Below are 14,601 nucleotides of genomic sequence, written 5' to 3'. Positions count from 1 at the left end.
AATATTGATAATACTGTCTGGTTTTCAATTTGCATGTAATGCAAAATAAAAATTTTTTTTTTTATAATTTTGTGCACTTTTGCTGAATTTGATCAGATTACCAGTGGTATGTGCAGTCTTTATGTGGAAAGACACTAGTATGCCATCTTAAAGAAGCCTGTTTAAAATCAGATCTTTATTCATGTCTGGTGAGCTCCGTAATCATGTGGGCATGTTTTAGCCTTTATTTAATTGTGCAAACATTGTGTTTCTGATCTAGCCAAAGTTACAGTTACGTTTAAATGTAAAGCAGGCAATGGTAATTTTTATGTTGTAATTAGAGATGGAATTGTAGGGGTTGTAAGGGACCTCTAGAGATCATCTAGTCCAAACCCCTTTGCAAAGGAGGCTCCTTATAGCAGGCTGCACAGATAGGCATCCAGGCAGGTCTTGAATATCTCGAGAAGGAGAATCCACAGCCTCCCTGGGCAGCCTGTGCCAGTGCTCCTGTACGTGCAGTATTTTTGTTTCGATACTGCAACATTTTATACTGGATTGAGATATTTTCAGTTTAACATCTTTTGAAACATAAATGCTGTTACATGTATTTGTTTTGTTTTCAGAAATACTCTTTTGGTCGATAGTGACTAAATAAATACATTTAAGTGAATGTCGGAAAATATTTTGGATTGTCAAGGGTATGTTTCCATAGAGAGTGTTTATTTTAATGGCACATACTCAGTTCTTTAGCCTGATGATTTTAGTGTATTCATAATGCTTTTGAAATAGTGATTGTTAAATATTGTTCATATATTCTGCTTAGGAACTCAGTTTTTGGGATTTTTATTCAAGTTTGTATTTTGACTTTTAGTGCATGTTCATTTGTTGTTGTTGTTATCCTAATTTCAATATGTTAAAGTTATGAAGCCATAAAATTCCAGGGAGAGATCTAGCAATTTTAAGTTAATCTCTCGGGCTATAAGAACTGATAGAATATTCACAGTGCAGTAACTGTCTTCTAGCAGCTTTTGCTTTCTTGAAAGTTGACCTTTGAAATATCCAGGATAGTGCCTGTGTAACATATTTCTAGTCAACTATGACTTCATATGTCAAGTGTTTTGTTACCTGAAAGTGTAAACAAAAAGAAGTGTGAAGAAAAAAAAAAGTGTATAAGAATGTTCAGTTGAAGATTTCTTTCTGACTATGGCTAATTTGTCAAAAGAGAAATATTATGCTAGAAATTCAGCTGTACTGCAGGATTTGGCTGGCTCTGGTTTGGGATTTAATTTCTTTAAAGGATTTAGTGTTTTTACGTTAAATACAAATGCAATCTCATTTACTATGCTTAATGTGTAACTTAAGATTTTTTTATTGTAATAAGGTGAAGAACTTTAGAAAGGTGTCTTATTTTAAAGGTGACAAAGTTTTTCTTGCGTACAGTTCACAGAATAAAGTAGTCAGTTTTACTAGACAATCATATTTTAAATATAAGTTATGCATAGTCTGATCATTAATTTTATTGTGTGTGTTCTTTGACAGAAGAATTAGTCTTAATAGCAACTAGCTGAATTGAGCTTTTCAACTTTGGTACGACTAAACCTGAAAGCTATCAGTTGCCACAGCGATAGCTGAACTTCCTCTGTAGTTCTGCAACTGTGGTATTTATTGGAGCACACCAGATTTGTCTGAAACTTTTGATAGTTCTTTTTTTTTTGCTTGATATTTACCTTATTCATAGCAGAAAATATCATGTTTTCTCTAGTTCAAATACTAGCTACATTTTATCATAGAATCATAATCATAGAATCATAGAATGGACCTCAATTATCATTGAGTTTCAACCCCCTGCCATGGGCAGGGTTGCCAACCACTAGACCAGGCTGCCCAGAGCCACATCCAGCCTGGCCTTGAGTGCCTCCAGGGGTGAAGACATTCCATTTTTAGCAAAAACTTAGTCTAAAAGGTGTTTTCTGAGCACCTTTATTCCAAAGAAAAAATATAGGTGATTCAAAAGAGATGAATGTCTACTGTGACTTGATATGTGATTCAAAAATGATGAATTTTGTCTTTTATCAGTTCCATGTAGGTATGGGCATTGTCAGAGTGCAGGACTATGAGAGAAAAATGTGCTGTTTGGAATTGCTACCTGCTAGTAACAGAATTTTCTTCCTTTTTTGAAAAGTTTGTTTTCTGGCATTACTTTTACTTTCCCATACAGACATGCTTAAAGTTTAAGGTATGCTTCTTTTTCTTTCTAAGAATACTGATATTTGAATTCATACCTGTGGTTTGTTGAACATAACATTTCATGTTATTTAGGAGAAATAATACATAATTATGTATTTTAGTTTTAAAACGCATTCACTGCTTACATGTTATTTTAGAAACAAGAATTAGAGGAATGAAGCTGGATAGCTAGGGAAACAAGCAAAGTGAGCAGTGGTATAGGTAAGGAATGTCCTAGCATAATTAGGTTTATAGCATTGAAAAGAAGAAGAGCTGCTGGTTTATTTTATTTTCATTTTTCATTTTGTGTATATGTGTGTGTGTGGTTTTTTTGTGAATTTTTTATGGTAATGGTGTGCTGTTGTTTTGTTGTTGTTGTTAAGAATCTAGGACTAATATAAAGTATGGGGCAGTTAAGAAAACACTCTCCAGGATACAAAAAATAAGCAAGGGAGCTGTGATGCTCTGAGAACATCAATCTGTATTTGTGTTTTCTGCCAAAGATTGTGTACATTTTTTTCCTTTCTATATCTAAATGCATATTTTTTTTACTATGAACTTGTGGTTGCATCCTAAATAATCCAAAGGGATTTTGCATGCTACCAGAGAGATAAGTTTCCACTCTCCCTTTCCCTGAAGTGTTGTACTGATCCCCACAGCCTTTCTAAAGGGGTAGTCATTCTTAGAAGTACTCTTATCTGCTTCTGGGAGGATTTTCTAGATAAACAGTTCATTTTAAACCAAAGCTGGCTATTTTGCTTAGGCAGATCTGCAGATGTGGTGATGGCTGAAGGAATTTAAGTGCCATAATCGTTCGCAGAACGTGACATGCTTTGCAATGCCTTCAGTTTCCAACAGAAGCTGGAGTCCATACTTTTAGCATGAGCAGTTGGACCATATACTCTTGTCCAGATTAATGTACAGGAAATTGGCTTTACTGTGTTCACTGCACTGTATAGAAATATAGATTAATCTGAGGGATGTTTCCTCAGTGGACTGAACTGCTTTAAGCAATGCCACCTAGTATGCAAAAGGAAATTATCTTAAATACCTTCTTTTCTTAGTCACAAGAACAGACTGTTCTCTATCAGATTGATGTATTTGCATTGATGCAGCATTTGTATGCTCTATTGAAATATCCCTGAACTCTGAAATTTTCTATCATTTGTTGTTTATGCATAAGGCTAACAATGGGAATTGCTGCCCTGCAAACACTGAAAGGAGTTAAAAGGGTCAAAATAAATACAGATGCCAAAATGTTGGTATATGTGAAAGGCAATTATAGTGAATCAAGACACCATCAAAGTCCTCTCAAACTCTAGTTCCATGAAGATCTAAACCACAGCAGAGCTCAAGGCCACCAAAAAGGATTTTGTTGCTTGTGGTTTTTTTCTCTGGCTTAGTTTTCTTCTGCTTCAGTTAAGTCAGCATGTGGCAGAGTCCAAGAACTGGTGTCAGCACAAGGGAAGTGGTGGGAGCAGACAATGAGTGAGGGAGAGAGCAAAGTCTTTCTTTCCTCACAGAGATGGCCTCTTTTCTGAGAACTGTGGTTTTACTGAGGGAGCAGAGGCACACCCTCAAGAAAATATTTGGGCAAGTGAAGTCCTAAATTCAAGTTACCACAAACTATTAACAGACAAATAGCAACTTTTTAATAGACTATCTTAGTTTACATTTCCATTGACTGTTTCATTCCTCTAGAACTACTTCAAACTTAGAAGGACATGAAAGCTTTATGTCTGCTTTGATAGTAAAACCACTCTTAGGCATCAGTTATAGGCAGACAGAAACAGTAATAAGATTTAGATGGATTTATTCTAACTAGATGCATATTTTTTGTGGGTAGAGATGTATGTAAACTTCTTTCCCACATTGCTTTTAGAAGTAGTAAACATGCTCCCTCACACATTTAGAGCTGTGAATCTGGTCACATTTTAACTGCTCCCATACACCAGACTACCCATCTGGCAGTCTTGGAGATGTTCTGTGGTTAACCTTATTTACTGTGGGCCATAATAATGTTTCCATACCTGTCTATAGTCTGATGTAGTTTTCCAGCTAAGAACTTTTGGTATGAAAACGCCACCTGGCTGTCTTCAGAAGGATATTTAAATCATCTTGGTGTCTATTTCCTACAAGTACTCTATAAATGCAGCTTAGAAAATTGTACACCCTTCAGGCATATTCTCAGGCTTGTGTAGTCTCATTATTTGAAAGAAACGTAACTGATGGTCTATGTTTGGAGATTGCCACCAGTGTGGCAATATTTAACCATTATCTTTAATTATTTGGGTTTTTTTAATTTCCCTGTAAAGACATAGTACGCTAGTTTTGGTTATCAGACTCTTATGTAAACCTTTTCAAATACTAAAATGTAAACAGTGCAATTGTTTATTGTGTTTTTGGGTTTTTTTATTCATAACAAAGCCTTCTAAAAATCTGTATAATATTAACTCTTTGCTAATCTGGAAATACGTGCTACTGCTTTTGTATTATGTCCAGCACATCTAATGTCTCTGTATAGTGGAGAAGAAAAAGTATGTTTATGTTGTAGCATTATCAATGCATATTTTAACTACAAACATGTAGTCTTGGTAAAATCTTAAACTTTAGAACCTGTGTAATTCAAGCCAGAACATTTGTGGTCTGTATTCCTTTGGTTGCTTGTGTAATTTCAGATTTTGAAGAGAAGTTCAGTAAACCTGAATCTCCTTCAGACTCTGTTTTAATAGCTAGGTATCACTCTCTGCAAGAAAGAAAGCTTCCTAGCAAGCAAATTCTTTTCTGTTTTATCAAACTGATAATAACACATGATTCTGTGAAGTTAGTGAAGCTGTTCTCAGTAATAAATTCTTTCAGTATAGATTATACTGAAACTCTGTAATCAGTTCTGAATTATTTACTACATTGAAGAATGCATGGTATCATGAGGAGAGAAGAAAAGGAAGCATTTTAAAGGTGTTGGATGTGTAAAACCTTTTCTTTCTTGCTGTATTTGTATTTGAATTAGAATTTTAGTAAATTTAGGGAGCAAGTGAACACCTTTACATTTAGTGCTTCCTAATCTTCTTCTAGAAAGCATCTAGCATTAATGTTGTGGAGTCATAAATTATTTGCTGTGTCAACTTTGCACTGAATTCTGTCATTAAAATGATTACTTTTGGTAGTTAAAATTCAGTATGGTTTGCAGGGCTGGATTTTAGTTTTCCAAAACATTTCAGAAGTCTTTTGAAGCTTTCTGTTGGTTTATGGTTATCTCCTTTATCGCTTTTCTTACTCTACAGGTTTCAAGTAGTGCCATTATTGTGTATTGTAAGTCACAGTCCTGGTTTATTTCTAATATACTTTCATTATAATGTTTACTATGCTGTATTCAAGAGGTTGTGATTTACTGGTCTGTTCTATTCAGATAATAAAATAGTTTGTGGTTGTGGAGGTAGAACTGCAGTGTTTGGGATGGCTGCCAATAAGGTTGTACTTGGTTACATTCTGTCATGTGGCAGCCAGGTAATCTGAGGGCAGTAAACTAGTCTTTTGTTCGTGTAAGTGTAATGAGTATGTGTTTTGGTTTTGGTAGAAGTTAGTATTACACAGAATTTTGTGTGTGAATTGAATCAGCTTTGAAAAAAAAAAAAAAAAACCTGTAAGATTTTTCCCATTGGTTAGGATTCATAAATTACTGAATCTAGATCTGAGAAAGTAAATTGAATGTACTTTTTGTTTTTCAGAGGCCCAGAAGACACAATAAATGATTGTAAAATCCTTTTTATAGAGGAAATGTACAAGATTGAAAAGCCAGGAGCTTACCCATTGACATTTGGTGATGGAGATTTCAAAAGTATGTGTTTATGTTTTTTATCATTTGAATAAACCTAAAAATTGAATACTTGAATGATATTTCTTTAAAAATAAGAACCGGACTGCAAAAGTAATAGCAAATATTTCCCTCTGCAGGAAAGCAGTAACTTAATTCTTTTTACATTTCTGTTTAAAAATTGTATTTACTGTCAGGTAACTTTTAACAACTTTGTTCTATTAATCAGTCATGAGCGGGGAAGTTGGAACATTCCAGACAAGCTGTGCAGAATGAGTTCATAATAGTTAAGTTGCTAAACAGTTGTTCAGATCAATAGAACTTCTATGACAATTGACATGTCATTTAAATTTCTGGTAAATTACTAAATATCAATGACAGAAATAGTCTATGATACTACTCTTTAACCCTGTCATTACATAAAAATTATTTTAAATCAGAAAACAAAAACAACAACAACAAAAACCAAACAAATAAAGGACTTTGTCAAAGTTGCTATTACTATGAAAAGAATCAGATAATTAATATTTAAATGGTTATTTGGCCTTGCATAACCTTCTAAAAATAACTGTGCCTTATTTCCTCATCCTTCCCACAACCAAAGGAAGGAGTTGGTGGTAGCATATATAAAAACTGGTGTAATTTTGTCCAAAGTTTAAAAACATATTGCAGTTAGGAGTGATAAAATTTCACTGCTTATAATAGTGAGACTGAGAGACTGATCTCCACCTTTACTAGTAGATTTTTCTCAACTAAAAATGAATCAGACACATTTTAGATCTAGACTCCGACTGTTTTATAGAGTTTTTGTAGGTAGCTGTGAATGCACAAAAACTAGTCTGGTTGCTGCTTATTTGCTGTCATCTGAAAAAAACTTTTTTTTTTTAAGAAAGCACATTCCATTTGAAGTGGTTCTCTGAAAGTACAAATATTAATTTCTGTACATTAATTTTTCACAATTATTTTCTTATTGCGATTTTCCTCAGGTTGCTCACAATAAATAAATAAATAATCTTGTTTATCTTATTTTACTAGAATCAAATTATATCTTGATAAATTTTAAACATACTACTTTACATTAACATATTTATTTATTTTGCAAGTATAATTATTTATGAAACTTTTTAAAAGGCATATTTTTTTTTAATTTCTTCTCACACACCTGTTTAATGAATTAATTTTGAAATGTATATACGTGTAATGAAATGAGTAATTACTATATTGCTGATTGTATAATTTTGGCTAAGTAGGACCATTTGAATTCTGAGTGGATATTTATTCATTTTGGATTCTCTATTTTTTGTGCTGTTGTTTTTATTCCTTCAAATTCAAGCTCTTTATTTTCACTTAGAACATTCCCCTTTTCATTTCTGTTCATGTGATTCTGTTTTTTGTAGTAAGCTATCTTGTCATTGATCACTTATCCACAGTGCACATCTGTTGAGCTGTAAGCCATAAGTAGTACAGTCTTTGCCTCTCAACTGTAATTCACTAGTCCTAATTTATATTTAAAAATTTTGAATACATATACATATATCTGCATGCACAGCTACTCTATATTACTTGTATGTTATGAAAAGTAGTGTAATCTTACTACAACAATACAGGTGAAATTAACTGACCTTAAATGCTCCATGAGATTGTTGTGAGCACAACCAAAAAATGACTGTATTTTTGCCCATATGAAGCTGCTGTTCATGTCCTTTCTATAAGTTAGCATAACTGCTTAGCTGGATAAACAGTGCAGGAAAATTGTTTATCCGTGGTTATATGTTGCTTAGACTTTGTGCATGTCAGATGGGAAAAAAATAAATATGGTGTGTCAATATAAGTCTATCTGTTGCATTTAAATATAAGGCAGTTATTTTTTAATTATTGAACAGGAGTCTGAATTCTGCAGTTCATGAAAAATGTTGTAGCTAAAACCTATTAGAAAACTAAGAAGTTACATTCTTGTTAAAAAATATCAAATATTTCTGTGTGAAATGGTACTAAAAGCTGGACATCAACCTACATTATTTCCATTAGGATCAGTATGAGTAAAATAAACATGAGCTAACTCTTCCCATAAAAAAAAGAGAATACAAAATAATATGTGTAACCCAAGTATACTATGGACCAACAGGCCTGTCTCAATATGACCAACGATAATCAGTATATTTCAGTGATTAAAAATGATTAAAAGCAGATATGTGAGAAATGAAAGTTAGGTAATTAAAATGACAGTTTGAATTTCATATGTATACTAAAGAATGTCAAAAACTTCATGTTTCGTTTAACTGAATAAATAGGTCAATCTCTGCTTATTTATTGATTGATATTAAGATAGATTGTTGCTAATCTTTGTCCAAAGAAACTAGCTTTGTAATGAGGTACAGAGTAAATTACATAAGCTTAGACAACCCATAGTGGTAAGATACAGATAAAAAGGGTTTTTTTGTCTATTATTTATCAGATGAGGTAGAGTAGCGAGTTTCTGTATGGGAAGCTCAGTCATTAGTTCTAAGATTTTTGAAGGGGAGATGGTTTACTTGGGGGTTTATCAACTTTGACGTGAATTGATGTTGGCAGCTTGGACAGATCAGTGAGTTTTGCCTAGCTGTTCCAGAAATACACCAGATATAGCCACTGTCACTTTTAAGTTGCTTTCTTTCTCTTCAGATGAGCCCTGGAAGAAGACTCAGTCTAGAAGATTACTTCTATTTGGAAAGTAAAAAGAGAAGTTCTCCAGGCTAGGCTCTATTAGAAGCAATACATTGAGATACTTTTTAAGCGTGTCTGATCTACGCCGTTGAGGCTTGTTAAAGAGCTCTGTGCTTGCACCCTTACAAATATACTCATCATGCTTTCTGTGATATCATGTAGCTGGTAATTTTTCATTTTCAGTCATTCTTTTAAGTTTTTCAACTTTTCTGGTGTTTTGGTTTTTTTTTTCTCTTTAAAAATTGCAGGTAGGTGTACTCCTTCCACTTGTGAAAAGTATTGCTCAAGGCAATCCAGAAGCACTGTAGTTATGGCACAACATCTCAACATTTAGCATCACAGTCCCCCTTTCTGATAAGTTTTTCAGTCTAGAGCTCTCAGAATTCTCACATAATTTTTACACTGATATCTAACTCATGTTAATCACATTTTCTGTAATGTCTATTATGTTGTGAGGACAAATTTCCTAAGAAGGGAACGGTATTTCCACAAATGTATAGTTATTCCTTTTGTTCTCCATATGTTTAGGAAAAATGTAAAAGTATCCAAAACTCTTCTGGTAAATTAGCCATCTTTCTTTCTATTCAGGAATCAGCTCTTAAGAGAAGTGTTTATGTTGATGGCTTATGTTATGTAAGGAAACTAACTAACAGTGAACTCATAAGCTTTCCAGCTTCTAAATGTATCAAACAATAACTCACAGTGAAGAAAAATAAAAAATAAAGCTAAGAGAAGATGAAAACTTGTCCTTGAATAGTGTTGCCCTGTATGAGTCAAAGAACTCTGTGGGGAGAAACCCATGGAGTTTGAAAATTCTAGTATTCTATAAAAGTCTATCAGAAAGGCAGGAGTCATTTAGTATGAGAGAAATCCTGTTTCACTAAGGGATAAATCTTTTATGAGAACAGGCACTGTTTTCTTAAATATTATGATTTGTCATTTGTACCCTTCTCTATTTGTGTAATATACTTAGTTTACACTATTTCCTAAGGGCTGTATGGAGTTTAGGGTTAGAGTGGGTTGCTTAGTTGATTTCACATGGAAGATCTTCAGATTTCTTATGTATTTACTTGTGACATCATGGCCATGTTCTAACAAAACTAAGGCTTTTTTCCAGAGAACGACAAAGTGGCAATTTCTGTATGAGTAATTACTTCGGTCTGTTTTTGGCAAAGATTATGATTTTGTCTGTCCTTATGCTGATCCTTTTGTCAAATAGCCATTTTTAGTAGACATAATCAAACAATTCTGAAGTTTCTCAGATAGTTTACATATCTATCTGAGAAAATATATCTCAAGCATTGGTATTCCAGTTATTTCAGCATCTGAACTACTGTAAGTCATATTTAATTTTTTCTTCCAGAATTGTATTCAAAAGAATACAGTCTTACTAGTCTCATACTAGTCTTCCCTATTCCCCTTTCTGAGATTGCTTTGAGAATTTCCAGTTAGAGTACAGTGAGTACATGTTAACGTACTCTTGAAAACTAAAGGCCATTACCAGTAGTTGAAATGTTACTACATGGAAGGTTTATCTTTACTCTCTTAAGGTGAGTCAGTGGTTTATAGGCTGGTTTGGCAGGGGACCAATGGACTCGCCCTGGGGAAAGGGGAAAGGGAAAAAGGAGAGAGGCCTAAAAATAAAACAGTGGCAATGATCTGAGGAGGAATGCTAATTTACTAAATAAGATATCAGAATGCAGAATAACACAATATAGTTGGAATTGAAACTAATACATAAAATGAGAAAGTGTCCAATAAAACAAAGGCCGCACGCTAAATGCTGAAGGCAGGACAGCTAGTGAGCACCTGCTGCTCAGTCAGTCCAAAAGGGAGGAGCCTGTGTCTTGTGACACAGTTTTTATCTTTCCCTCTGAGTGGAAAATTGAAAAATGCAAAGCAATGCAAAGTCCTCTGGGGAATGTAGTTCTTCTCTTCTGAGGCAGGTATACCCGTAGGTATCAATGATCCACAGAGCTGGAGGATTAACTCTTTAACTCCCACTGCACTACATGATGTTATGATGTGGAATACCAGCAACCAGAAATTATAAAACCATCACAAAGTGGAGGTGCTAGCAGGAGCCAGTACTACCTAACACTTTTTTTGAAAGAAAAGTCTGTTCTTACTTTATAGTATTTGTGATAGCCTACAGCTTTTACAAAGCCTCAGTTGAACAGTCTGTCCACTCAAGAGGATAAATTATAGAATGTTTTTAGTAGGACTAGAGGGCCATAAGTTAAAGTTGTAAATTTCACAAAATGGGTGAAGAACGTTAGGTTGTAGTAACCCTTTCTATTTTTGTATATTCTAAGCTTTCAGAAAAAAAATCTCTGTATTATTTCAGTTATGTAGATTCCTACTTCACGCTCTTAACTGACAAATTGTATTCTAGTCTTCTTTGCCTTCTGATTCAAAAGCACTTCTTTCAGATAAAAAATCCAGACCAGCTTGAAAGTATTCAGTACTTGTACTGGATGAGTTTAAGCTCAAATTCACTTCCATGGCATTTCTAGATTGTTTTCCCACAGACATGAATGTGAACACATAAAGACTTGATTATCCTTGTGTTTCCCTTCCAACTCAGGTATTCTATGATTGTTACTTTGTCCTTTCAATGAAGGATAGCTTCAGCAGTGATCAAGTTCTCTTCTAAAGTCTTCTCTCATTTCTCTGAACTTTCCTTTTGTTTCAATTTGTTTGTTTGTTTGTTTGTTTGAATCTTGTAAATTCTCCTATTTGTATTCAGTGTTTCTTTTCTCTTTCATGTCTATTTTAGGCTACTGAATGCTTTTCTGTTCTATAAATGCAATTTTCCATCTTCTGGAAAACCAGTGCTGATTTTTTTTTTCCTCTGTGTGTGTGTGTGTGAGCTCTTGAGTCCAAATTTCCAAGTGTGCTGAAACAGAAAGTTAGTGCTTCTTTGTGTGTAAACTAAACTGCTGCAATGAACAACTGATGATTTTGGGGTGCTTATGAACATAGTTAATTCTAATGTGCAACTCCAAACTTAGTTTTAAGGGGGAAACAGCTGTTCTGGATTATAGTTTTTTCTTTATTTGGCTGTTACCTATTTTGCTACCTACAATTGCCTAGTTGCAGATTCTTCATGGCTGTATGTAAGAATCCCCTAACTAAAGATTGTGCAAGGTTCCATCTGTAGGGAGACTATGCAGGTGGAATGTTGGGGCTGCTGAGGCATGGGCTAGTGGGGAGAAAAAAAGCACTTTGTTGGTCATTCTCAGTGCTGTTTGTTTATAAAACAGGCTACATCCCTTTAGCCTAGATGGTCAATTAAAATTAATAATGAGAAAAAAATTCATTTACAAGAGGGTGGTGTTCAAGTGCAGAAAGAATTGTTCCCTACTGCTACAGCAATACCGCTATCCAGGATACATGGCATTTGACTTTTTCTTTGTTTTTGGCAGGAAAAAGTGGCCCTGAGTGCAAGCACTGTAGGGCTGATCCAGATAAGGAATGCCGGTTTTGTTCGTGTTATTTGTGTGGTGGAAAACAGGATGCTCACATGCAACTCCTGTGTGATGAATGTAATATGGCTTATCATATATACTGCCTGAACCCTCCCTTAAGCAAGATACCTGAAGATGAGGACTGGTAAATATACAAGGATGATTTACTTATCTATATTACCATTCTACGCAAGGTACTTTTTTGTTATTTGCACCTCGTGAAGGACAGAACTGAAAAATATCTATGATTCTGTTTTTCACCAATTTATCAATTTAATATAAATATGTTTTATGTCACAGTAATTTTTAAATCATTCATAAAGGATTAGTAGTAAGCTTTAATTGTCATTACTGAGTTTAAAAACCTGATATGTTCAATTTATTCATTTTGATCATTATTATATTGCCTGACCTTATTGTATTTAGCTACAGTGGTTGTTCCCTTGTCTTCTAATGTTGTTCAAGCTCCTTCTTGAACAGCTCAGTTTCCTCACCTTTCTCTTTCCCTTCATCCTCTAATCCTGTTACTGGCCCTGTGACAATCCTGTGTCTTCAATTGCCTCTACCCTATTCCTTTTTCCTGCTGTGGGAGATGCACCAGCTTGCCATTCTCCATTTTTACTGTCCCTGGCTCAGTTGGCAGAAAAACTAAGCTAACTCACATTGTCAAATCAAGATAATTGTATTCTGAAGTTAGCATGGAGCCAGTAGCAGCCCATTAAGTTATCTTGGGTGCTGTGCCATTTTTTGTCTTAATTAGCTATCTACAATTTACACTAGTCATATTTACAATCTGTCTGTGGTTTAGATGAGATGCTAATCCTTTATAAATGAGTAATAAATAGAACTTCATTCTAATAAAGTTTTCTATTATGTAGACATCATTAAATGTCTAAGATGTCAACAGATATCATTTTATGGAATATTTTTGGGCCTTGTGATTAATCTTCAAGGAACTGTACACTTCACGTAAAAAATCTATTTAAGTGGTGTGGAAGTTTCAACATTCTCTGGAAATAAATATCTCAATTTGCTATACTTTAGTGGATGCCACATTCAAAGTAGGTTTGTGTATTGGTAAGTGTCTAATGCTGTGCCTATTCTCTATGGCACTGCATTTTTAAGGAGTTACTTATTTTTGCTGATGTGTGATTAAGCAATTGAGAGCACTAACACTGGTAGGTGTTTCTCAGAGCATACATTTGGCCTCACAGATGTTGTATCTTTTTCCTATTAAATTGCTTCACTGAGAAGGAGTGTATTCACTGTTCTTCGGTGGAAATGGTGGCTTGAAACACTGTCTAAAAATATTTTCAGTACCTGCTGGAAAAACCTATGGGTTGTTGGAACTAAAAATAGCACTTATTTCAGTGTTGGCTGTGTACTTTCCACTTCTTTCATATGCAAAATGACAGTGTTTATACAGCAGTGTTTATTATGCAGCATATTAATACTAAGTATCTCCAAGTTTGCTACCATCAAGGCAGATTGCTCTTCTGTGCATAAGATCTCCTTACTTCCTACTAGTTGCCAGTGTTAATGAATTGATGTCATGTATTAGAAACTGTTCTCAACATGCAAGTGCTTTTTTTTTTATTTACTGCAGTCCTTAAACTCTATACTTATCTAACAGTGCTGAACTTTTGGACATACCAGCTGAGAAGTTCTTTTTTGTATTTCATTCATAATGTTTGGTCCATCCATTCTTCTTCAGCTCTGGTCCAGTACTACATCAATATTTAGTCATTATAAAAATTTTTATTAAAAAAAAAACATATATTTGCTTCAAAAACTTAAGACTGCTTCCCACAAAACCCCAAAATCATTCATTCTTCTCTGAGAACAATTTAATCTCACAATTTATTCTGCACCTTCAAATGCACAGCACATTTACTAATTGGTTTACTAATGCTGAAATATCACCAGCCACTGGTGTTTGTTTCTAGTGTGCCGAGATTCTCTTGGCCAGCTGAGTGCCTCACATGATTGTTCAGATTAATTATTTCTCCTCCGTTGTTCACTGGCACACATTCTGTTTCAAAAGTTTTTTATAAGATGTTCTTAGGAACATCTAACTACTTCAAGGTGTTATAAAAAAAAAGTTTGAAGAATGCACATCTTTTCAGTGTTGCAACTACTTTCATATCTCCCTACTGTCTTCCAATAGTATGACCATAACTAAATAGCATAGTTTTCCTCCATACAGAAAATGAGCTCTTCTGTAGACAACCACTGAAAAATTGAATTGATGGAAAACATAACCTTTATAATCTCTCAGGTCATGGGCTAAGTCAAGTTTAGATGCTTCTGCTAACACTCCTTGCCAATAGGTTATGAATCTCCACAAGTATTTGAAGGTTAATTCATATAATGTAAAATATACTCACACTATTCATATAAAATATCTTG

General features: G+C 34.3%; 1 protein-coding gene across 2 annotated transcripts in view; it reads left to right on the top strand.

Annotated features, from left to right (window-relative positions):
• The window catches only part of UHRF2 (ubiquitin like with PHD and ring finger domains 2), a 77,739-nt gene that overhangs the window by 41,284 nt on the left and 21,854 nt on the right, over positions 1–14,601 (top strand). For both annotated transcript variants that reach the window (XM_065744172.1, XM_065744171.1), the window contains exons 5-6: positions 5,934–6,043; positions 12,151–12,337. In XM_065744172.1, coding sequence (XP_065600244.1) covers positions 5,934–6,043; positions 12,151–12,337 — 297 coding nt within the window. The remainder of the gene's footprint in view (positions 1–5,933; positions 6,044–12,150; positions 12,338–14,601) is intronic.

Source organism: Cyrtonyx montezumae, unplaced genomic scaffold, assembly GCF_038088225.1.
Source record: "Cyrtonyx montezumae isolate F1298 unplaced genomic scaffold, pur_monq_1.0 scaffold_30, whole genome shotgun sequence".
In the NCBI taxonomy this organism is placed as follows: domain Eukaryota; kingdom Metazoa; phylum Chordata; class Aves; order Galliformes; family Odontophoridae; genus Cyrtonyx; species Cyrtonyx montezumae.
This window is presented reverse-complemented; position numbering and strand designations above follow the sequence as displayed.